The following is a 25,755-nucleotide window of genomic DNA, read 5'->3' on the forward strand; positions in this document are numbered from 1 at the left end:
AAGAAAAAGGTATTCAGTCAAACAAACACAAATGCAATATTAAAATATTATAGAAGGGGAGCTAGGGAATCATATCTGTTCAGCACTATGCTGCCCTCTTATTTTATGGACTCCTTTATCAAGCATGAAACATGCTGGGTTGTGACTCTTGAATCTTTTCTTGCCTTACTCGCTTGTAAGCTCTTGTAGGGTAGCAAATATTCCTTATTTAGCTTTATACACTCGGTGCAGTGTATAAGGTCAGCCATGCAGCTGACACACAATAAATGCTACCTGACTTTACTGGTGACCTGAAATCCCGTGGGAGATCCCAAAGTATAGCAAACTCGTAATACTGCCATTTTTTTGCATTCCTTGACATCAGTTTGCTTATTAAGGACAGCTATTACTGGACACTTTCTGAAAGTTCTTGCATTAATCCTTATCAAATATACTTCATGTGCTAAAAACATCCAGCAGTTTTTATTTGTATTGCTTAAGCCTTAAGACCACTGCGTAGCCGGGGATATAGTTCAGCAGCACAGCGCCTACCTGGCAAGCATGAGGTCCTGAGTTCAATTTCTGGTAAAAACAAACAAACAAAAAAAAAGACCACAGTGTAAGATATGCATTATCCTTCATATTTGTGAGGGATGAAGAAAACAGAACACAAAACAAGTGATTAAAGCTACTTATTTAGACTCGGGTCTTCAGAAGCACAACTCAAGCTTTTCCCTTAATAATGCAAATCATCTGAAAAAATGCAAAGTTAGCCAGGCATGGAGGTGGATGCCTGTAAACCCGGCACTCAGGAGGCTGAGACAGGAGGATTGCCAAAAGTGTGAGGCCAGCCTGGTCTACACAGTGAGCTCAAGGCCTGCCTGTACTATGTAGCAAGATACTACATCACACAAAAAAAGACAAATTACTCAGAAAATATGTGAAAATCCACAAGGTTATACTAGCTGAATATAAGACAAAGGAAACAGAGAATATTGATAATAATGCTCTTCTGCAAAATCTGAGGGATAGTGTAGTAGGATCCTTTGGGAAGTTTTCTTCAAAATAATCCTTTCAAGATCAGTAAGGATAAAGAATCCTGAAGTAACCAGAAGGACAAGATGCACAGAATTGAGGAAGGATATCTCCTGCCTTAGGTTAAAATCAGAAAACATATTTTTTGCCAGACCTAAACTGGCCAAAGGCCAAACTAAGTCAAGTCATCTGGAGAGTCTTGGCAAAACCCCAGACACAAGTCCTCAAGAAAGCCAGGTGAAAGTTATCTTTAAGCGTCTCAGAGCAGCCGGGCGTGGTGGCGCACGCCTGTTATCCCAGCACTCTGGAGGCTGAGGAAAGAGAATCACTGCGAGTTCGAGACCAGCCTGGGCTACAAAGTGAGCTCAAGGCCAGCCTGAACTGCACAGTGAGACCCTGTCTCAAAAAGACTTAAAAAAAGAAAAGAAAAAAAAAAAAAGAGTCTCAGAGCTTCACTTTTGGCCACCTGCGCAGTCACCAATCTTCCGGACATGTAATACAGAGGTAAGGATGCTGATGGTGTTGCCCCATTTTGCTTAGTTGAACAAACAGTAATAAAACTTCTTATCTGACCTCATTCACTGATTTATTTAATAAACAGCTATTGAGATTCTATGGCATGCTTGGCAACATGGAAGGAAGGAAAGGAATATACCCCCAGAGAGGAAGAAGAAATGTCTTGAAGAAGCTTGGGAGGATAAACAACTTTTGCCAGGAAAATGAATAGAAAGTTTCAAAGTTCACAAGTAAACAGCATCTTCTAACATTATAGCCAGGAGTGGTGGCGCATGCCTATAATCCCAGCTCTCAGGAGGCTGAGGCAGGAGGATCGTTGAGAGTAAGAGACCAGTCTGGGCTACAAAGTGAGCTCAAGCCAGCCTGAAGTGCATAACGAGACCCTGTCTCAAAAAGACAAAAAAATAAAAAAATAAAATAAAATAAAATAAAATTATAACTCTTCTTGCTCATCTATTTCTGGTTTCTCTGGCTTCTAAAACACATGAAGAGAAGATCACTGAAAAAACAAAACTCACATGAGGAAAAGCAGAATGAAATGACATGCATCTAGAGAAAACCTCAACTTGCAGAAATGCAATAATTTAGGTCAGAAATTAAGTGTGATCCAAAAAACACAAAAAATGTGGTCAGAGGAGTAGGGGGAGGTCTTTTTAAAATTTTCATTTTCCGAAGAAAGCTAACATTTTTTGTGTGATTTGTATTTCCACTGTCGCTTTTACTAGCCTAGAACACCGAAGATTTTATTGGAAAACAAAAATCTTTTTGAGTTTAATATTCTGCACTTCCCTCAAACTGGCAAAAAGTAAAAGATACGAGTTTTTTAGAGTTCAGTCGCCTGAGGCCCCATTTGTATAAAAAATTAAAAACATTTCAAAGTAAATTTAATTAGTGAATGTGTATTGCCTGAATAGACTATCCTTCTAAATTTAATATACTGAACATGACAATTTTATGAGCAAACCAAGTTAGAGATAATATATTTTTATGTTCCTTAAACTAGCGAAGAGGCTTTAGAACCATAAAGAACACTAACAAGGTATTGGATATACTTAAATTTTCTTCCAAAAAAAGTCTATGTGCTTTTTTTAAAATGTGAGATTTGTTTTACCCCAAGAATTTCAGGTTTCTATAAATGCTAAGGCTTCATCTCTCACCAGAACTGCTAATAAATAGTATTACTCGTAGAAAGCCAGGAGTGGTGGTGCATGCCTGTAATCCCAGCACTTGGGAGCTGAGGCAGGAGGATCATTGCGAGATCAAGAACAGCCTGGGCTACTGAGCTCAAGGCCAGTCTGAACTGCATAGTGAGAACCTGTCTCAAAAAGAAAAAAATAGTATTACTGGTAGATATTTTAGTGTGTGTGTGTGTCTGTGTGTGTGTGTGTGTGTGTGTGTGTTCAGAGAGAGAGAGAGAAAGGGAGGGAGAGAGGGGGAAGACTGATAAGACAAAATAAAATAGTCTTCCAGAGGACCTAGTGAGATCAGAAAAAGACAGGGAGTCAAAGGATGATAAAGTAGAATTGCCTGCACTGTTTACTTTAGATCCCGTGAGATTACAAGTGATTCTTTGCTCACTGGCACAAAGATAAAGGTCTAGGAGAACAAGATTCTGTTTGTCACCTATAAAATGAGGGTTCTGATTGTCATCCTTTCTCCACTGCACTCTGGCTTCTGAGGATAAACATGGCAGCCTACATCAAGTGCACTTGACATTTTGGATCTTAAATGGAATGATATATTTGACTTCAAGGACCCTTCCTGCTGTTACCAGTATTTTGGCCAGCCCACGCACGACATAGTCTGACATCTTTAGAGATGTTCCTGAGGTTTACAACTTTGCAGGCAAAGCTCAGATGTCCAGGTTTGACTGTTCAGCTCTGTTTAATGAAATCTTTTGACTGAAAAATACTTCCTGCAGTGTCTTATAGTTTCATCTATAGATTTTTCTCTACTGCACAAAATCACCTAAAGCTATTATTTTTCATTAGAGAATGCAATGAGCAATGCAGTCAACAGTTTTACTGAAAAACAAAAACAAAAAACCCTCAGCTCAGAACCAAGTACTTCATTTATTTCACATTTTATTTTCGGTAGTTTATACATGAATCTGGATCTTGAGTGCTGTGATCTGTTGGTTCCAAGGATGGACATGTTAAGGAAAAGACCGTAAGAAATAAACATTTTTTGAAGACCTATTATGTGTTTGGTTTGGAATAGTGAGAGATAACTTACCATGAAACTTGTCTATTGTAAGTGAATCACTCAACGATATTTAATGAATTTATACATTAATACACTTTCAGCAGTCTGAGAAGTTTCTTCATATCTTTTGTAATCAATTCTTGCTGCTGACCTTTGAGCTGCTTTCTATTTCTATAATTTTGAATTCTCTAGAAGTTTCATGTAAACAGAAGCACAGCCTTTTGAGTCTCGCTTCTGACCACCTAACATGATTTGAGATTCATCCACATTGTGAAATGTCATGGAGTGGTATCTCGGCTCACGAGCTTGATTCTTTCCACAATTCTAGTTGCAAATCGAGGTGGACAAGAACTGAATAAAATTCAATGGTCAGGTTGAGTGTTGACCTTATAGGGAAATTTGATTCAGTTCTCATCCAGTTCGATTTGCAATCAGAATCAGGGAGAGAATTGAGTTTGTGAACTGAGGTACCGCTGTAGTATAACCTTTTTCACTGATGAGTGGCACTCCACTGGATAGGTATAGTACACCACACTTTGCTTATCACCACTAGAGTAGGATTGCTGGTCAGATGCTAAGTATACGTTTGATTTTTAAACTCAAAGTGATCATTCCATTTTACACTACCAGCAGCAATGTATGAGATTTCTAGTTTCATACACTCTTACTATTTTGGTACTTTCTTAATTTTTGTCATTCAATAGGATACAATAATAAAATATTACTGTTGCCTTAATTTTCTATTTTTCCACTGGCAAATCATGTTTAACATCTTATGTCTTCATTTACCATGTCTATAACATCTTTGGTAAAGAATCTATTCATATCTTTTGTTCATTTTTAATTGAGTTGCTCATCTTCTCATTATGAGTTGTAAGAATTCTTGGTACATTTTGATCAAAGTCCTTTCTTACACAATTACTTGCAAATATTTGCTTTTTTTCTGTTGCTTGCTTTTTCATTTTCATTATGGTGTCTTTTAAAGAACAAAATTTAATTTGGTGACACCCAATTTATTAAATTTTTTTTCTTTTAAAAAATTTTTTTCTTTGAATGTCCATATATTTTGTGTCATATCTAAGAATTTCTCAACTCGCTATCACATTTTTATAGAAGTGTCGGGTTACACATATGATACATTTTGATTGGATTTTTGTGCTGAGTGGTTGTAAGCATCAAGGCTCACAATTTGCATGTGTAAATCCAACTGTTCCAGTACCAATTCTGAAAAAAAAAACACTGCTTCTTATCACCTTTTATAACAATCAACTGACTTCACATATTGCAGTAGGCTTTCTCTTATGCTTCACCTGTTTTTATGACAATACCGTACACTTCCAGTTACTGTAGCTTTATAGTAAGTTTTGAAAGCAAGAAGGGTGAGCCCTCCAATTTTTTTTCTTTTTTCTATCCTGTTTAGACTATTATAGATCTTTTGTATATCCATATAATTTTTAGGATCAGCCTGTCAATTTGTGCCAAAAAACCTTTCTGAGTTTTGGACAGAGTTTATGTTGGATCTGTAGATCAGTTTGGGAAGAATTATCAGTGTTAAAATTTATAATCCATGAAGATGGTATATGTTATAATAATTTAGTTTTGCAAATTTTCCTTAGCAACTGTTTGTAGTTTTCATTGTAGCTTTGGTAGTTCTTGGGTTAAATTTATTCTTAAGTATATATTTTTTTTGATGTTACTTTGCATTCATTTTCAGATTCCCCACTACTAGTATATAACAATACATACTGAGGCGGATTGCTGTGAGTTCAAAACCAGCCAGGGCTACAAAGAGAGCTCAAGGCCAGCCTGAACTGCACAGTGAGACCCTGTCTCCAAAACAAAATATATCTATATCTATATATATACACATATAATTATATTTTTGTATATTGATTTTATATTCTGCAACCTTGCTAAAGTCACTAATGTTCTAGCAGCTTCTCACAGATTCATTAAGATTTTCTAGTTGCCAAGATTATACTGTCTGTAGATAAAACTGGTTATATTTTTTCCTTTCTAATTCTTCTTTTTTACTTTTTTATGATTTTAAAAATTAAGAAAACTAACAAAATGACACTAAAGACAAAATCAAAATAACACAAAAACAACAAAAACAATACATGACCTCAAAACAAAATGATAGGAATTAACAATGGTTGCTACCTTATATACTGTTATCTTCAGCAAAGTTGCTCAGTCCACCAGACATAAGAATGTAAGATTGATCAAACCATCAAAGACAGTAACAAGTAATAAAAAAAAAAATGGAAATGATGCAGAGCTTCACCATACAAGATGGTAGGAGTTCAACAATGGTTCTTATACTGCATATTGTTGTTTTTCAGATCTGTCATTCTGATTACCAGATTCAAGCGTGCAAAACTGGTCAAGAAAAAAGAAAATTTTAAGCACTGACCGTTCCTTTCAATAAACCACAGACATCAGCAATACATCTAGCCCAGCCATCCTTGTATATAGACTTTTAATTCTTTGTCTTTTGCCTTGCAATCCTTGACTTTTATATTTGAATTCTCAGCAAACTTCTCTTTGGTACATTGACACCCCATGCGTCTATGAATGCTGCAATCAGACTTTTGCGTACAGTTCACCCTAATGAATTACCATTTTCAGTTAGTGCATAATGCCACTGCCTATCAGCTAAAACTTCAGTTTCATTAGCACGGCTATCTTTACTTATAAAATAAATGTCTGGACAACTATTTAAAAAATCTAATTGCACTTTGCACTCATTATCTAGGAAAAAAAGGAATAGAAAATGAGAAAAGGAAAGTGTTGCTAAAGTAATAAGCACGAGTCTCATAAACTTAGTAATAATTGAGACAAAGATGAAAATCATTAGGCATGTTGAAATGGCAATTCTTTTGCTTCGATTAGGTGTTCAGTAGAATAAACTAGTCAACCATGAGAAAAAGAACGTAAGATGTACTAAAAATATAACATCCAAGGCTGTCTAAAATGCAGATAATTGGTGATTTTATAATATATTCCAGGTCTTTGAGAACATAAGTGCCTTTCCAAGGGGTATAACTATTGTTATATTTGAGCACAATTCAATTCACAGATATTCTGTGGAAGATATTGAATTTTCAACCACTGGAGATACAAGGACTTCATCTGATCTTATAAAACTTCTGACAATGGGGTAGCAATTACCATTTACAAATCAGAAAACAAACAGAACTACAAATGTAAGTAACTTTCCAAAGCAGGTACAACAAACTATGGAGATAGCATTAAAACCTAGGTCTTTTTTGTCTCTAAAAGTTCTAAAGTTAACCCTGACTTTTCAGAGCAAACTATTTCCCTGCCCCACGTCCTAAAGCCTCACTGTTCCACCTGCAGCTCAGGAAGCCTGTGGTTCTGTGTGTGTTATGGTTTTTAACACACTCTGTATTTCTCCAGTGACTTATAAGCTACTTCCCCCAGGACAGCAACTGGGGAAGAATTTATCTTCTTGATTTGCTGTGCCCCAAAATAATCACTTGAAGGTTTTAATACTATAATGAAAAGCTGGTTACATAAATATGTGTAAAGAAATATAGAAAGCTCAATGTGAAACAAATGATTTCCCCTTAAGTCTGGGTGAGAAATGCTCAGGAAGTATGAATTAGAAAAGATATTGAAGGGGCTGGGGATTTAGCTCAGCGGCAAAGCGCCTGCCTGGCAAGCATAAGGTCATGAGTTCGGTTCCTGGTACCGGAGAAAAAAAAAAAAAAAAAAAAAACAAAAAAACAAACAAACAAAAAAAAGAAAAGGTATTGAAAGTTTTAAATGGCGCAGTTCAGGCCTTCCTCCCTCCTTTGGTGTGCTAGGCACTGGAAACTCATTACATTCCAAAACAGTAAAGTTGACATAAAACCACTGAATTGTGGACAAGAGACAAAACTCCGTATCCTGTCTCAACAATCCATACAGAAACTCCAACTCTTAGGTCTAGATGATTCCGACTAAAATCTTTATAACCTAGGTTTGTGTGGCTAGAAAAGAAGAGCCACCTTTCTGCTAATAAGGATACAAAGCAAAGAAAACGGAAACCGCATCAGAATGGCTTTTCGCTGCATCTTAAGTGAGCACTTGGTAGACGTGTTGGACTCAGCTCATCAGAAAGGACTTCAATAAACTAAAGTGGTGCCTCAGTTCAGGAGCTCAGTTCTCTCCATGATTCTGGTTGCAAACTAAACTGGATAAGAATTGAATCAAATTTCCCCATAAGGTCCACACTGAATGTAATCGTTTAATCTGATTCAGTTTTCTTCTCATTTGGTTTGGGACCAGAATTGTGGAAAGAATCAAGTTCATGAACTGAAGCACCACTGTATTTTCATCAAGCAAATACTCATCAGAGCTCCTCTTGTAGTCAGGGCAAAACCTCCAACCAGAAATGACCATGTTGGTTCATGATATGCCAGGTAGACCCTGTGCAGAGTAAAGAAGCTGTTCTGCATAAATTTGATCCTCTGCTCAAAAACCTTTGGAAGATAATGTTTTTCATAAACCTTCTATTTCATGCCTATCTTTTAAAAACTCAATTATCTTCCCTAAATAAAACATATTTTACAATCTTTGTAATGTTCAGATATACATGGTGATGCCTTTGAATCTCTTTCTAGTTCACGAGATGTTGGAATCAACCTACTTGACTGAGGGACATGGTGATCTATCAGACAAATAGGGGTCAGCAACTATGGGCCCACAGACTGTAGCTTATTTTTGTAAATAAAGTTCTAATGGAACACAGCCACGTTCATGCATTTATGTATCACATATGGCTGTTCCCTTCTTGCTATAATGGCGGATTTGAGCAGTTGCTGCTGATGCCACAAATGCCCTGTAAAATCTAAAATATTTACTCTGTGGCCCTTAGAGGAATTTGCCAACCTTTGTGACAAGGTGTTTAGAACAATATAGAAAAATACTCTTGTCAGGAATTTTTTATAAAGTCAAGATACAATATTTTTTGTACAGTATACTCAGGATTGTGTAACACAATGGAAAATGGGTATAAAAAAGAGACCAAAAATGTCAAGCAGTTAGATTTGGGATATGGGTGATTCACCTTTCCTCCTGTGTTTTATAGTTCTCTAAAATGACCTCAGCTTTCTTTTATTATCAAAAAACTGAGCTTCACCTCAATAATTATTTTAGTGCATGTCTCTGTCTTGTACACAGTGGGTATGACAAAATTCACCTGTCTCTCCGTTGGACCCCTCCCCACTGGAGTGCTGAGGGTGGGAGACAGGAAGTTCTGGGCAAGTACCTTATGCTCATCCCGAAGGTGACTGTCCAGTTCCTCCGTGTGCTTGGTCTCATAGTAGCAGAGCTGGCATTTGTAAGGTTTCAGTTCATTGTGCTTTTCTATGTGTTGCTGGAGGCTCTCGTCACTGGAGCAGGTGAAGGTACACTTATCACAGCGGAAAACTACTCCCTGCAAGTATTTTGATAGTTTGGAACGGCACACTTCAATGGGGACAACTCGCTCTTCTGTGGAGACAAATTGAATGGAAAGATGGGCATTTTTACTGATGGCAAGCAGATTTTTTTTTTTTTTTTTTTTTTTCTGGAATGTAAGAAACTCACCCCATCAATTTTGCTACTTCACATGGGTCTGGGTCTGTGGTCTGCACACATACGCACTGCCCGCCTCAACCCCCCCAGTCAACAGATTTCTCTGGTATAAGTGGTGTTTTGAAGACCAAGGTTCTGTATATACTAAACACCCAAAATGACCTATCAATAAAGGTGGGGCCGGCTGAAAGCTGCTCCATAATCCCTCAGTGGGTGTGGCTGAGGTGAGGGCAGGAATGGGAATGGCTGCCATTTTTACCAACTGTAATGGTTACGGATAACAGCCATTAGCGTGCCCTTCTCACTCAGCAAATGTTCCTGAGACTGGACCTATGGATTTCCGGAAGAGGAGAGGAAACAGATATTACTTGGGGACCTATGTGCCACCACTGTATCAGCACCTCCCTCCCAACTCCTCCGTGAGGCTGGCATCGTTCCTATTTTCACAGTAAGTAAAATGAGGAAGAGCATATTCCAGTAATTCTCCAAAGCTCAGGCAACGTCACTGGCAAAGCTGAGATGTGAACCAGGTCTACCGCACGGCAGATCCATTATTGTCAGTATTTACAATCCCTCTCTCATTTCTCCTTTTAAGATGTTCACAAGGTGACTCTTCTATTCTAAAACCAAGAGGATCTCTAATCTAATAGCAAACCAGAAAAATAAAGTTTCTTTCACTAAAACTCTAACTACAATGAGCTCACAAAAGAAATGGCTGCAGGCAACATCCAGGGGAAGTAGAGGTCCTGGGGAGACACAGAAGATCTCGCCTTTTCAGACCATCCTTGATCTGACTGTCACAATGGGAAGAAACTAGAGAGTGAGGATTTGGGTGTTTTTCCTGTTAACATACCAAATGCTGTAGGGCTGGAAATGCGTGTGCTTGTTTATTTTGCACTCTCTCACCCTTGTGTTTAACTGCTCAAATTAAATTTCACACCAGTCTGCCCAGAGTATCAGCACATGCGCCAGATATCCAGAACTGGGATAAAATTAAAATCTGTGCTATTTATGCAAGAATCAAATATAGTGTGTGTTTTCATGCTGTGTCTGGAATTTAGAAGACTCCGAAAGTTTACAAATGGACGCACACAACATATACTTATATTATTTAGAAACAGCAATGTATTATTAAGTCAAGAAAGCATGATTTATTCCCAGAGCCGCTGAACAGCAATGTTTCCAGAACATCAGTATTTTGTGCGCTGATGTGACTGGCTTCTCCGGTACGTCCTCCCTTTGTTGTTGGCCTGTACTCAGGCCCCGGGAAATTTTCCCACCCAACGTCATGCCTTAGCCTCCCCACAGTCTAACTTCAGGGCACTCACTGCCTTGGGAGTCCTTCAATGCAGCAATTAATTGGCTAGCAAAATGCTGGGCAGAGCAAGCGTGGAGGTTGGTGTCTGCACCACACACCCCGAAGCTCTAATGCATATGTTATTTTCCCTATACAAAGACTCAGTTGCTTATTTAGAAATACAAATATTTTTAAACCAAAGTAGAGCAGACAGCAAAGAAACACATCATTATAATGTAATCCACACATTTCTTAGAATAGCAAATACTTAACAGTCTTCTAACCACTCAGTTCCACGGTTTGGTGTAATGAAGGAAAAAATGCTTTGGCGTAAAGCAGTGAGTCCTAAGGAACCTGTGCTAGCACAGACTATTACTCTAACTCGGGGTTTCTGGACAGCAGTGTGATTGACATTTTGGGGCTGGACAATTTTTGTACTAGGAAGCTGGCCTGGGCATTGTAGAATCATCAGCATCCTGGTCTCCATGCACTAGATGCTAGCTCCTCCTCCCTGCGAGTGACCACCAAAAATGCTTGCAGACTAATGTGCGCTCAGAAGGCAAGAGTGAGCCCAGGTGAGACCTACGATGACCTCCCACTGCTCCGCAGTGGCTGGCATGACCCATGAGCAAGGTGGTGACATGGCAGGACATGGGGCCCAGCAGCGGGCACCAGGGGTCAGGCTGCACAGCAGGGTGTACAATTCATAGGAAGCTGAGCTCTCTTGGCAGCTTCCTTCCTCGAGGCCGCACTTACCCTTGGGCTCTGTGGTTCCTAAGTTACACTGTGTCGTCTCTACCGCTTTCTCATGTATTCTTCAGCTCTGGTCTGTCCTGCCTGCCTTGGTTTTGTAGACCTCAGTGGAGATGGAGATCAGTTGGGTACACCTTTCCACATAATGGTGCCCCAAACATGCTAAGACAATCGTTCTCTCCCTCTCTGTCTTCACTTCCCATTGTAAATAATCAGCTCTTTCAAACTATTTTCATGGGTCTCTTTGCAATTCCTCTACCACGTCGGTTAGTTTTCTTTACAGTTTCCAATTTCATTATGTGTATCTAAGTGAACTTTATGCAGAGTCATGAATACTCAGAATAAAGCCCTGGAGTTATAATAATAATAGTAATAATAATAATAAGAAGTAACGCCCACTATAATTTATGAAGTGCCTGCCTTGTTTGAAGCAGTTAGGTGTTCTGCACCTCACGGTGACTTCTTAGCTTCATAATACTCTATAAAGTAAGTTTTATTTTCACCAGTCTTAGAGACGGGGATATAGCTCAGCAGCATAACACCTGCCTGCCAAGCACAAGGTCATGAGTTCGATTCCTGGTACCACCAAAACAAACAAACAAAAATATATATATATCTTTCGCCAGTTCATTGATGTGGAAACTGAGAAGTGATCAATTAAGATACTCCCCCAAAGTCCCGTCTCCAGTTTAGCACAGGTTGGCAGTCTGGGAGCACAGATCTGACCTCAGCTAGCGCCTGCCTCTTGCACTGTACTAAGAAACTCTCGGGGAGCTTCCCATCTGTCTGTAGTGTACTCGTCCTTTATACGTAATATTTTAAAATAGGAAAAAGCTAAAGGTTTGTAAAGTAAACATTTACCTCTGAACGTATTTCAGGTACTTTCTGGAACTGCTAAAAGGTCATTTCCCCACCTGTTTACTCAGAAATGTGACTTCTCATTTCCAAACCAAGACATTAGCCATATACCGAGTATCTCATTTGTAGGGAATTTTACTAAATATGACATTAATTTCAGAAAAAGGTTAACCTTTCTTCCTTTCTAAAAACAACTGAGATAACCATGATAAAAAATAAAAGACAAACTTTGAAAGGTGGGCAAATGATCGATAGTGTTTTCTGAATGAGTTTATTCATTACCCAGGCAAGCGAAGGACACAAAGCTAAAGACTGGAACGTTTCCAGGTCCTGCCTTGGCTACAGCAGCTCAGTGCTGAGGGCTTTTTTCTGTGGGGGCAGTGACAACTGTGGGTCTTTCTTGACTTCACACCTCTCAAAATTACCTTGGGTACGAAATCAAGGCCTGAATCACACTCATTGTGACTCAGCTTCCAGTACGGCTTGCAAAAATATTATGACTTCACCAGTTTGACTGTAAGATGGATTGTGTCTCTCATCTCTTACTTAAAAGATGCCTGGTGCTGCAGTGGAACATGAAACCCAGGAGGCCAGACTCAAGGAATGCCACACTGAAGCACCAGTGTCCTAAGGTGTCTCAGGAGCTGAGAAGTATACCCCATGAAGCTGTGGGGAGCTCAGTAGAAAAATCTGCAGAATCGCAATGACAGAGGGGTCACTTCTTTTCAAATCAACAAAATACCATATCACTGCAGAGTCCAAAATCACTGAGTAAAAATTCTTCCAGAGAGGCAAGCCACAACACATAGGGTTTTTTCCCCCAGAACACACCAAATCAAAAAGAAGCAGGCAAAGCTACTTAGACAAAGCTGGTGCACCAACTACCACCCAGGAAAGCGAGGCCCTTTTTGGGCCAAAGCAAAGCTTCATCAGTTATTCTTAAACAAGTGACAAAGGCTGAAAAATTTAAAAAAAAAAAGGCATCAAGAAAGCAGCATTATTAATTTTTTAATCATCCTAAAATAAAACCTTAAGTAGACACATAAATACAAGCAAAGCAGCTGCTGGTAATGAGTACTGAGCTGTGACATTAGCGAGGCTGCCATGCTCAAGCTAGACAGAGTGGGGAACAGGAGCTGGGGATTTAGCTCAGTAGCACAGTGCCTGCCTGGCAAGGGCAAGGTTGTGAGTTCGATTCCTGGTACTGGAAGAAAAACAAAAAACAAAATAAAACAGAGTGCATAACAAACTGCACCTCTATTTCTAACAGAAAAAGGTATTTGGTAAAGTTGGTCCCAAGCATATAATTTTACTAAACGAAAAAGATGGGCAGTCTCACTGCAGATATTTTTCTCAAAAGAAAAATGATATGGTTAGATAAATTAGTGACCTGCCCTTCTCCACTTCTACCTGCTAGGTTTGGATATAGCTAGCACTTGCGTACCCACCGCAAGCAAAAACATGAAATTAACATGCCAAATGGAGACCAGGAGCAGGGATTACACGGCTAGCAATCGCAGTGTAAATGTTTGGCAAAGCTGTGCTTCATCCTTAAACTTCAATCTGTGCCCAGTTTTTTAGGCCCAATATTAGGGGTGCAAGGTATACACGGACGAGGCTGTGCATGAGGCATCTTGCCCTTAATGTGATAAACTGAACAGAAATATGCTCATGAAACTACTTATTCTCTTGTTTATTGTCTTTTTCCTTCCTAAAGTTAAATGCCTTCAGTGCACAAACCTTGTTTGACTCTTTACGGCTGTAACCCCTCTAGAACTTAAAACACTGTTACCTAGTTAGCATGTGCATGGCCCTGGATTCAATTTCCAGGAACACACACACACACACACACACACACACACACACACGCGCGCGCACACACACACAGCTAGCACATAACGACTGTTCAACAAATGTTGCTCAAATGAAAGAAAATCCAAAAGTTCTATTATTCACCTTGAAATTTAAGTGTCAGGGCTTCATTGTTTTCTAAGTGAAACTCATCAAATCATGGCCAATCTTACCAAATGCTGATCTGACCTAAGTCCATAATTCCTGAAAAGTATGAGTCTACCAATCCCTTGCTTCAACTTCTGTTAAATTGTAGTTAACCAGTGTTTCACTGGCAATCTAATCAAAACTTTTCCTGGCTTCCTGTCTGTCTCCTGAGTCCAATGTCTACATTACTTTCCAACCCTCCATGATTTAGCCAGAACATACTTTTCTGGTATCCCTCTATTCTTTTCTGGAACCCAGAATAGTGTGATACAGTTCTGTAAACATGTCTTGATTCCACTGACCTCAATGGTTTGCAAAAGCATTCTTTCCCCCAAGTAGTGGGTTGAATAGTATCTCCCACAAATATATATTCACCTAAAACTTTGGCATGTGTCTTTATTGGGACATGAGGCCACTGGAGGTATAGCTAGTTAAAATGAGGTTATACTGGATTAAGGAGGGCCGTAAATTCACTTAATGGTGCTCTTCAAAGAAGAGAAGGCACAGAGAGACACACAGGGAATGAGGTCGCAGGGAGATGGACACAAAGTTTGGTGTGCCGTCGAAAGATAAGAAAAGGGGGCTGGGGGTTTAGCTCAGCGGCAAAGCGCCTGCCGGGCAAGCGCAAGGTCGTGAGTTCGGTTCCTGGTACCGGAGAAAAACCAAAACCAAAAAAAAGAAAGATAAGAAAAGGCAAGGCTACCTTTCTGTACCACCTTTTGCTACCCGAACAGAAACATAACTCCTAGACACTCGTCACTCACTGTCGTGGACGTACTATGCACCTGTTCATTTCCTCCAGGAGGCAGCTCTGGGTCTTATACACCCCTTTGTGACCATAAACCAAGCACAATGGAGCATGGGATAAGCATATAATGAACATTTGCTGAATGTATGGACCAACAGCATCGTCTCTTTTGCCAGAGCCAACCCAAATCTTTGGTTATTCTCATTCGGATTCCCTTCAAGTGAAACTGAAGCACTTCCCTTTGCTCTCTACTTAAATATATCAATATGTTTGGACAAGAAGTGATGGAAATTATTCTTGCCAGCAGTCCTTCTGTCTCAGAGCCAGTTCAGAAGTTGTTCCTGCCTTTCACCCCAAGTATTTTCATTAACCAAGACCTCAGAAAGATCGCGTCCTGGAGACCTCTGAGACCAAAGATGTTTACTCAGAGCTGGAAGCACACAGGTGTAAAACAAGCCACATCTTTTCCTCCGAGATCTGCTCCAGTCCAGAATTGTAAAGCAGATATCCAATCCTGCCTCCTGACACGGGAAGACCCGCTTCCCACTGCGCTGTCATTGTGAGCAGAGGACACCAAACCTAGGCTGGGATAGATGGCAGATTCCACTGTCCTGGAATTCTCTGCTGTCTGTGGACTGGTGGTCCTCATCTCTGACCTCCAGGACCACGGATAATTCTGGCCTCAAATCCACCTGCCACAGCCCCTGGAACATCCAAGGTGACATCACCTTCCCCAGGGTGAGAACTGCCATTAAAACTAAGGGCGGTGGGTCAGAAACACCTGGGTTCAGATCCCAGCTAGGTTACTTAGGAGTCATTTGACCTTAAGCCTAAATTGCTCCGCCTCTGTGAACTTTCGAGCTCACCACACAGGGCCTGCTGAGAATTCTGTAGGACACCGCGTAAATCACTTAGCACTTTGTCTATTACCTAGTAAACATTCACAAAACAGTATCCACTGCTGTTGTTACTAATGTTGTTACTAATTTTCAAATGCTCCTGTTAGCCTCAAGTGGGTGTTCGCTGACCTTCACAAGGGCAGTATTTAGATACTTAGAAAATTCTCTCTGTAAGTAAACAGAAGAGATTGTAAACAACCAGTGGCGAGTACTGTGAGCGAACAAAGAATCAAAAGACAGGTTGCAGTCAGGACTTTGTTGCTGAACAGTTGGGTGACTTGGTTAAGTGAGTCCAGCTCTTGTTGGCTCTATGGAACTTACTACGCTTTTGAGCACCCCTAATGCGAACATCTGAAACCTGACCTCCAACACCCACTGTGATGTCCAAATAAGTTGTTGATTTTGGTGCATCTTAGATGAATAAAGTGTACGTAGATACTTCAAAATCTGAAACAAATAATTCTGGTCCCAAATATTGTGGATAAAGGATACTCAACCTGTACTATATTTATGGTAAGTAGAAAATACACTGTAGCAACTATTGTGCTTTTCAGGGACTCGCCTATAGAAATTCCTTTCAGGTGTCAGTGTCCGGTATTTCTGAAAAATTTCTGACAACACTTTGTTTTCTTCACTCTTATGGCAGTGGAAATCTCAGAGCCTAATCTGAAACTCACTACTAACGAATATCAGCCCACTGTATATCCACTTGGTCTCCAAGCTCTTGACTATCTTTTTCATACTCTGAGTTGCACTTTCTACTGCCTTTTTTTTTTTTTTTGTCTTTTTGAGACAGGGTCTCACTATGCAGTTCAGGCCGGCCTTGAGCTCACTTTGTAGCTGAGGCTGCTCTTGAACTCACAACGATCCTCCTGCCTCATCCTCCCAAGTGTTGGGATTACAGGCGTGCGCCACCACGCCTGGCTCTACTGCTTCCATTTTATTTCACATTTGTCTTAATTTTCTCCTTTGTATTTAATCCTAGAGCTCTGCAGGAATTTCCTTAAGCTACCTCACATCTTTTACAAAATGAAAGAGACCACAAATAAATACCGTACACCAAAAAGGCAAAAAGAAAATAAAAAAACGCCAAGTCTTCTTCAGCCTCCAGTTTTGCATGCATAAAACAGTGGTTGCTCCCAGTGATGGAAGATGAAGTGACTGGATGTGTAAACAGCCCTTGGTCGTGGGCTTACTGCTTAATCTTTTTGTTTCTCTTTCTTGAATTCTCAGCTCAGAAAAGTCACTGGGCTTCTTAGGCTTCCAAGCGCTGAGCACACCAGGCAGCAATATGGAGAAAGAAGGAAACCAACCACAGAAATGGAAGACTCATCGTTCCTGCTTGCTTGCCAGCACCGCCACTCCTGGCCTCCACCCAAGCTGTGACAGGGCACAGAGCCACAGCAACACATGGGCTGGGGGACCGGAAGCCAGGTGACTGAGGCGGAACACCAGGCAGGACCACTCTGGCCAAGAATTCCCGCCTAAATGTTGCTATGCTGCTCTTCCCAGCTTGCAGGTAGACATCCTAGCCAGCAACAATCTCACGTCTCATTAGCGTGCAACAAGGAGGAGGGAAACCGGAGGATGCTAAATGTTGAGCCTTCTATGGAGTCTGCAGTGCATAGGCGTAGGTCACAAAATGTACTGGACAAAAGCAGTAGCTCAGAGAAGACATGAGATACTTTAAATTGCCCTCCAAATACCCAGATTTCACAGGGAGGGACATCTCAGCAGGAAAGCAGAGGCCACTTACTGCTTTTGAGGTCTTTGTGATAAAGGTTGAAAAGCTACCCAAGGTTAAAAACAAAGGAAGTATGACAGGAAGGAAGAGGAAGAAAACAAGGAGGGAAGGAACAAAGAGGAGAGGGAAAGACCAGTAGTTGGAAATGGAAAGCAAGACTGGCAATGGATATTCTAATAATCTTTCTCCAGTTCCTTGCAGCTTGAATCTTTTCAGGACAAAGCAGATCCCATATAAACACATTCTGTTTTTCTTCCAATGCCAAAGCACCTTGATGTTTAGCAATGTTTTTTACTGGCCAACAGTAAATTCAACACAAACAAAACCCAAAGCAGACTTCAGGGAAGTATCCTATTGAGTAGTGGGAACTAACATTTCTGGAGCAGTTCTTTACCCACTACATCATGGGTATAATCATCTCCACAGGTAAGAGGTTAAATAGCATAGGATTCAGAACCAGAATTTCAGTTCAGTGCTCAATCTGTGGGTTGTCTACTATGCATCAGCCCACTTTTACTTCTTAAGAATTCTTTCTCTCGGACTGGGGATTTAGCTCAGCGGCACAGCGCCTGCCCAGCAAGTGCAAGGTCATGAGTTCGATTCCCGGTACCGGGGGAAAAAAACAAAAAGTCATCAAGAATTTTTTCTCTCTGTCCATTTCAAGGGAAATTCCATATTTTGCTTTGGAAGAGGTCGTTTTGATCTTTCTCAAAATAAGTGCTTACAAGTGTATACAGTAGCTCTTCAAATGTGACTTTTGCCTTCACCCACAGTTTTCTCCTTCCTTCCTTAGGTACATCCTACACATGGTTTGGATGGCAGAGGATTCAGAATGTGCCCTGTGGAGGTGTTCACTGCAGAATCCATTCCCTTTGCCTCCCTCCACGTGGAGGAATCCCTTTTCAGCGGGAGGTGCTCTGACTCTGTGGGCTGTCATGGTGCTTACCACTAGGGTTTCTTACCTGGAAGAACAAGGAACCGAGGCTGAAGTGGTTCTGTTGCGGTCTCGAGACAGTGTCTGGAATACTACTATGCGTTCCTCCCACTGGCACCCAAAGGAAGAAAGGAAGAAGGTTACCTCGATGCAGCACAATGTGGTCGATCATGTTGCGCTTGTATTTGGTGTGATAGAGGCAGAGAGGACAGCGGAGATCTTTGGGGCCCTCCTCAGGAACCGCCGAATGCCCGGCTTCCACGTGCATAGTAAAAGCAGATCTAGGAGAGAGGTTGAAGAGACAGGAGGTGAGTTTGACAAGAGGTCATTTCTTTCACATATCTCCTGCTAGCAGAACCACCACAGCTCAACAAGCATGACTTTCTTGCTTGAGGGACCAAAAATAAGGTTATCAGCAAGTTCCTTGGTCACTCAAGCAATAATCAAACACACAAATATGGCGGCAATGTTTTTTTTTTTAAATTTTGCCGGTTGGCTGGGATCAGGGTTTGATTTAGAAAACATTATGGTCCCTAAACACCTTCATGGAAATCCCCAACAAGAATATTTCCCATCACTCGGAGAAGGATTATTTGATTTGATTTTGTTTTGCTTTGTTTTTGAGACAAGGTCTTGCTATGCAGTTCAGGCTGGCTTTGAACTTACTATGTAGCCCAGGCTGGCCTCGAACTGGTAGCGATTTTCCTGCCTCTGCCGCCCAAGTGCTGGGATTACAGGTGTGCACCCACGCCTGCAAACTTTAAAGCTTGGCTGTTTTACAAACTCCCTACATGAGTCTTCTCGGATAAAAAGAGAACAAGTTGTTTAGGTCATGGTGACTGACGAGCAGGTAGAGTCAGTTCACACAGCTGCACTAGCTTCAGGGTCCTGTCACCTCTATCTCCTTGCTCTCCAAATCCTCAGCATTTACAAACCCATACATGTCTCATAAAAATGGATCAAACCAAGAATTTAACGGGCAAGGACCCCTGCTTGTCAGATCCTGTGCTTTTCTCTAGAGAGATATGCACACTGGAAGTGAACCTGGTCATTGTGTCGTTTAGCCTGTTCTCTGTTCTAAATTACAAACATATTCATCTGAAAAGTAACTGGACCAAATTAATAGTCAGAGACCTCACAGTTTCCATCAAAGCCCAGCAACTCAGATGTTTGGGGAAAGGTTTCATCTTTCTTGTGGGACATGAAGTCTATCGTTTCTATTGCCTCTATGTGCAAAGCCTGTATTGAAATGGTCTAAGGTTCAGGTCCTGATTGCAACAGGAGTAGATAATAATTGTTTTAAATGTGGAGTGTAGTACTGGTGTTATGGTATCATAACTTTCTATCTATTATAATATATAGTGCTTGTCAGTGTTTATTCTAAGCACTTCAGGATACCCTGATTCATTTACTGTGCATAAGGGCCCTATAAAGTAGATATTATTGTTATCCTTAGTTCACAGATAAGGAAATGGAGACTCAGAGATGTTCTGTGACTGATCTCTAAGGTCACACACCCACCAAGTGGCAAAACTGGGATTCAAACTCTGGCAGTCAGGCTCCACATTTTACACCTCCAACCACTAACTTAAATGATATCTCATAAGGTGAGATTAAATCACAAGAGAAGTTTAGATTCTATGGTAGAAAGCACTAATGTTTTTTCACAGAAGTCACCAATTCTGTCCTACACTGGAGCAAAGGTGAATGTGGATTAATCTGTCTATGATGGCTCAAGTCTAGTCTGCAGTGCTGTGGTCTTGAGTCTGGTTCTTTCAATACTATAGTCTTAAAGAAGAATTTCCCACAAGAACAGCAGAGAGGTGAGCGTTGCTGGATTTTTTCTCCTGACTTTGTTTTCCAAGTATATACATACTGTATATAAAACGTGTGTGTGTGTGTGTGTGTGTGTGCGCGCGTGTGTTTTCTCTGAAGGGAAAATACTTTTCTATGCAAGAGGCCAGGAAAATTCCTTGTTGCTATTTCCTACTGTTTGGGAGCCCATTTGCTCTGATTTAGCTCTTCATCCCTTCCACAAATCCCAAAGTAGCCTTCCTCCTTTTAATGACGACTCGACCCAACCTCCACATCATCCCATGGGCATGGCTTTCCTTGCACTCCAGCTAGTAAAGTATAAGGGAAGGATGCAGTGAGGGGTGGAGCAGGGGCAGCCACTGTTTCTCACAGTTGCTCTTCACGCCACTTACTTAAAGCCTGTATAAAAGGAGCAGTCTTTGCACTTGAAAAGCTTCTTTCCTCCGTGCTTGTCTCGATAATGGCGCCTAATGCTCTGGATGTAGCCAGAGGAGAATTCACAGAATTCGCAGTGCAGAACAGCTTCTGTTTTCTGCTCAGTGCCAGCAGCGGCTCCAGAAAGAGGCACAGGGCTAACTCGGCTATTGTTTCTGGCCAGGGCAGCTGACTGATAGTGGTTCAACTGCTGCTGAACATCTGGGGGCTCTGAGTAGGATGAGTCTGTGGAGAGATGGGCACAATGACGTGGGGTGCAGAGGTCACAGAGGTTGCTGCTTGAGGGCCCTCACTGTTGGCGTCCCCCCTCAGTCTCATTGAGGCTTACTGGACAAATTAAAAATGTCCGTATTTAAGGTGTACACCATGATGATCTGACAGACGTCGACAGTGAAATGATTACAAGTTAACTAACACATCCGTTACCTCCCAAGATTATCATTTTTTTGGTGTTTGGTGAGGACATTTAAGATTCTAGCACATTTAAAGTGCACGATACAGTATTATTAACTGTAGTCACCTGCTGTATCTTAGACCCTCAGTGCTTGCTTCTCCCCTAACTGAAAGTCTGCACCCTTTGACCAGCATCATCTGATTAGCTGTATTTTTTTCTTTTTGAGGTGGATGGCTGTGATCCCATCTCTCACCTTCGCTCACATTCTATGATGCAGATCTGGGAAACCATGTAAGGAGGAAGTGCCACCTCTTTGCGTCTGACTTTGAGGGCTCATGGTATTTAAAAATAAAATTTTGAGGTTAAAGGTTTCAAAGCAAAGGAAGAAAGTAAACTGCTTTATTTAAAGGAAACTGCAGCGTTGCAACAAGTTGTCACCAAACACCGGTCCTCATAGGTGAGCTAAATAAACCCGCACAGTGTACCCAGGAGTCTACAAGGCACGGGAAGGGGTGATGCAATAGCTTCTCCTTTGCAGCCCAGAGTCATTTACACTAACCAAAACTTTTTTTACAAATCAAGTCTTTAACAGAAATGTTCGAGCACACGGCATTCACATAAATATAAAAATGTTTTATGCCTTCACAGTCGAGTGATTTAAATTTTAAAATATAAAAGTCCAATGGTGTTCTCCTGGAATGGATGCTTAAAGCTTAGTCAGCATTAAGATGGAGATTTATTCATAAATCCCATTAAAATGAAATTCCAAACAAGTTCTCTGAAAGGTATTTTAAAGTCTGCAAATCCGAGGAAAATGTCGGAAATGACAGACACAGATCTTAACCCGAGGAGCCTCCATGGCTTGCGGTAGAGAAACCTGATCTGGCTGGGAGGAGGGGAGAGTTCAGAGCCCTTTACACTGAAAATGGTAGGGAGAGAGAAAATAAAATAAGACAAAAATTAAAAGAGAGAGGAGTGAGGGAATAAAAGAAAGGTATTGGACCTTTCCCCAACACCCTGCTTTGAATATGGAGGTTCGGAATTCAGCGTTCTACAAAACCCACAGCTGCCTGTGAGCAACACAGATGAGGTCTGTGAATACCACACAGAAGAATTTCAGTGTAACTTTCCTTGAAAAGAAAACAAAGGGCTCTTTTCTTAAACCATTCAGAAAGCAAGGGGGAAAGGGAAGCAAAACTGTACAAGCCTCCTCCTGATTTGACGGACACTTAATTTCCCAAAGCATGATTCCCCCAGGCAGGACATGGAGGGTTGTGTAAAACCCGTATTTGATGAAACTGGGACCATCCATCCCACTGGCCTCCTGGAAAAGCAAAACAAAGACAGAGCAGCCTCCTTGATTGTGGGGCCACCTCCTCCTGACTCCAAACTAGGGATGTAGGCTCTTCTCTTGTTCTTCGTCCCCCTCCCCACCAATTCACAGCCCTCACAACTGAGGAAAGCCCTATGGAAACTGTAAACAACCCCCCCACACACACACATCCACAAAACAAAAGGAAACTTGAACAATCTCGCCAAGCTTCCACGCGTTCATTACCAGGTGTAAACTAAAGACAAAGGAAGAAAGGAATGACACACTGAATTCATTTCACCCGGTTCTTTTAGCTCCTTTTTCTTTATTGCTCTACCCTTGCTGATGAACCCACTCAGGCTCATAATAATCCCACCGTCAACTTTTCATTCTTTCTTTCAATAGCAGCTTTGTTTACCGTTTCATGGATTGTTCGGAGATGTTTTCTATTTAAGCCCTTAAGACAAGTTTCTGCTTAACACGCACGCACAGTGAAGGGCAGCGTGCATCTGCCTCTCCTGTGAACAGCTCTGAGCTGCAGGTTAAGCATAGCCGGCCAGCATCCCTGAAAAGCCTGGGTCCTCTAGCTGGTGTTGGTCCTGGCATGCAATCTCAGCTCTGCAGAATAGAAATTCTATAACCAACAAGCCAAAGTCAGGTTCTGCTGCTAGAGATCTGTGCACAATCCACAAATCCACCCAGAGGCCAAAGCAAATAACCCAAGGAGTGGTCCACTTTGCAGTAAGTGGCTGCACTGGGTCCGCGGCATGGCACACCCCTCAGGGAGTGTCTCGCACGGGTTTGTAAGGATACTGCTGCACACTTCAGACACCAAGCACTTGACAGCGTCGATTTCTTCACAGCAAAGTTATGAAGGGTTACGTGGCTCCTAGTTAGATGACAGGCCAAGTTGAGTGGGTCTGCTCTTCCCTTCCACCCACCTCTGCTCAACCCATGCATTCATCTAGGAGCAGACCCTTGGTAACATACTTTTCTTATCTCTGGGTCTATGGCAGATAATTTCATCCATCTGAAAAAAAAACTAATTCTAAATTTTGATCCAGTATGTATGTGGTATAGAAATACTCGAAGAAAAAAATATGAGTCTTGGGCAAAGCATTCCAAGAGACTCATCATCCTTCTTCAATGGCAATGCAAAAGAACAGTTGTAAGTATCTAAGTTCTAACTCCCCTCTTTTCTTCCTGGTTAAAATCAGATGAACAGATGCATTTACAAAAAGAAACAAATCCCACCACTTACGGTACATCTGTAATAATGCCCAGGTTACAACTCCATGGATTTTCTTAGCACTTTTTTCCTTCCTTTCTGGTGCCAGCATGCTAAATACTCTCTCTCTCTTTCTCTCTCTCTCTCTCTCTCTTTCTCTCTCACTTAGAGTTTGTGAATAATGTACGATTTTAGCACTTTGGGCACTAAAGTGACAAAGACGTGAGTGTGTATGATTCCACCGATCTTAAAAAAGCCTACTTGCTAAGCAACATAAAATTCAAGCTTGCTCAGGAAGCACAGCCCCAAGAGCAGGAAGAGGGTCATCTCTGCCCAGGTTAGAAAGGCAAATAGATTGTCAGCAGAAGGGCATGTCACATAAGTTAAAAATCATCATTAGGACTATACTTTTTCATTCCGAGCTTAGAGAAAGAAAAGTAAAAAACACTCCTGTGTTTGCAGAGACGAACTTCTGGCTATGGGGAAAAAATAGCAGCTGAAGCTCATGAATGGGGATTCAGGAGGAAATTCTGTACCCAACAGCAAGTCAGGAAGCCATTTATCAACTGCAGGGCCAACGGTGTCTGCAATGGCACCCACAGCAAAGACCAAAGGTGTCAAATAAGGATGCTCTAAAATTCAGGTGGGATTTGGCTGGGAGGACAAGTACACAAATGCAAACGGAAATGAGTGCTTTAGGTGTCTCTAGAACAGGGCAGGATTTCATAGCAGGAAAGGGCTGGATTCTGAATGAGCTCTCCTAGTCCTCTCACTTATTAATGTGTTCCTGGAGAAATGGAAAATTTAATTCTAGATCCCCAGAATACCAGGCAAACAGGTGAATATCAACCTCAAGGTTCTTTTTGTCATTTTGGTGTTTTTCCTTTTTTCTGCGCAAATTAGCCAGTGTGGAAACAGTCACAAGCAATCTGACTTTCAAAATGAAAAGAAAGAAAATGGAACTCTGGAGGAACAGTACGCATGACAGAATGAGGCTTTCCCAAGTACCACAGCTCTGAGTCCCCAACCCTGAGTTACCAGTGTCTTTGCACCAGGCCATGTGCTGGCTGTGGGGGCTTGAGGTCAAAGAAGATGTGAACAGCACCTTCTAGAACTCAGATCTCTTAGGGAAGGGAGCTGAGCAGTTGATTGTTATCAAAATACAGGCCTTCCTCATGTCTAGCAAACTTATTCCATTGATTGAAGGACTGAAAGAGGCACAGGGAACAAATGAACAGTAACGGGAGAATTTAACTACTGTAGGATTAAGGAAGACACAAGGAAGAGTAAAAATCAATTGGGCAGTAAATTGTGTCGCGGAGGACAGCACCTCTTGCACACTGAGTGATACAAAAAGGAAGCCATACCAGAGATCAATTCTCAATTTTCTGTAGCTCTGCTGAGAGGCAGTGAGGGGAGAGGAGGGTTGGGAAAAATATCCCAGTGCCAGCAACCACACTCAATTATATCTGAGCTAGATTTTTGTGCAGACTTAGAGGACAAGCTTGATGGTTAGTGTAAATCAAGTACCAGGAAAAAATAAACAAAGAATTTCAGGCCAGCAAATTTTAGAGGTGACCATGGAGCAAATGACTACATTACATCGATTCATTCAGCAAATATTTTCTGTTTGTTTTGTTTTTTTAAGACAGGGTCTTGCTATTTAGTTCAGCCTGGTCTTGAACTCACTATGTAGCCCAGGCTGGCCTCAAATTCACAGGAATCCTCATGTCTCAGTTTCCCAAGTGCTGGGATCACAGGCATGGGCCACCACACCCAGCCAGTCAGCAAATATTTACAGAGCATCTAACAGGGAGACCTGTTCTGGGATAGTAAGACTTGATCCCTGTCCTTAAGCAACTTCCTATCTCAGAAAGATACCCACACGACCATGATAATATGCAAAAAATAATTTTTAATAGAAGCATCTATGAAGAGGTAGGAGAGAAAAAGGTAAAATTGGTAGCACTTGATGACTGGAGTGAGAAAGAGAAAGGATATCAAGAAAATCCATTTTAG

The 25,755-nt window shown here is 41.2% G+C and overlaps 1 protein-coding gene across 10 annotated transcripts in view; it reads right to left on the minus strand.

Moving 5' to 3' along the window:
• Znf462 (zinc finger protein 462) overlaps positions 1-25,755 on the minus strand; it is a 140,758-nt gene that overhangs the window by 14,355 nt on the left and 100,648 nt on the right. For 8 of the 10 annotated variants that reach the window (XM_005382769.2, XM_005382765.2, XM_005382770.2 and 5 more), the window contains 3 exons: positions 20,760-21,027; positions 18,697-18,833; positions 9,014-9,237 (listed from right to left, as the gene is read on the minus strand). In XM_005382769.2, coding sequence (XP_005382826.1) covers positions 9,014-9,237; positions 18,697-18,833; positions 20,760-21,027 — 629 coding nt within the window. Of the gene's footprint in view, positions 1-9,013; positions 9,238-18,244; positions 18,581-18,696; positions 18,834-20,759; positions 21,028-25,755 lie in introns of those variants that run through there. The other 2 variants (XM_013513246.1, XM_013513245.1) reach the window with 2 other exon arrangements.

Source organism: Chinchilla lanigera, unplaced genomic scaffold, assembly GCF_000276665.1.
Source record: "Chinchilla lanigera isolate Chin_1 unplaced genomic scaffold, ChiLan1.0 scaffold00018, whole genome shotgun sequence".
Taxonomy (NCBI): Eukaryota; Metazoa; Chordata; class Mammalia; order Rodentia; family Chinchillidae; genus Chinchilla; species Chinchilla lanigera.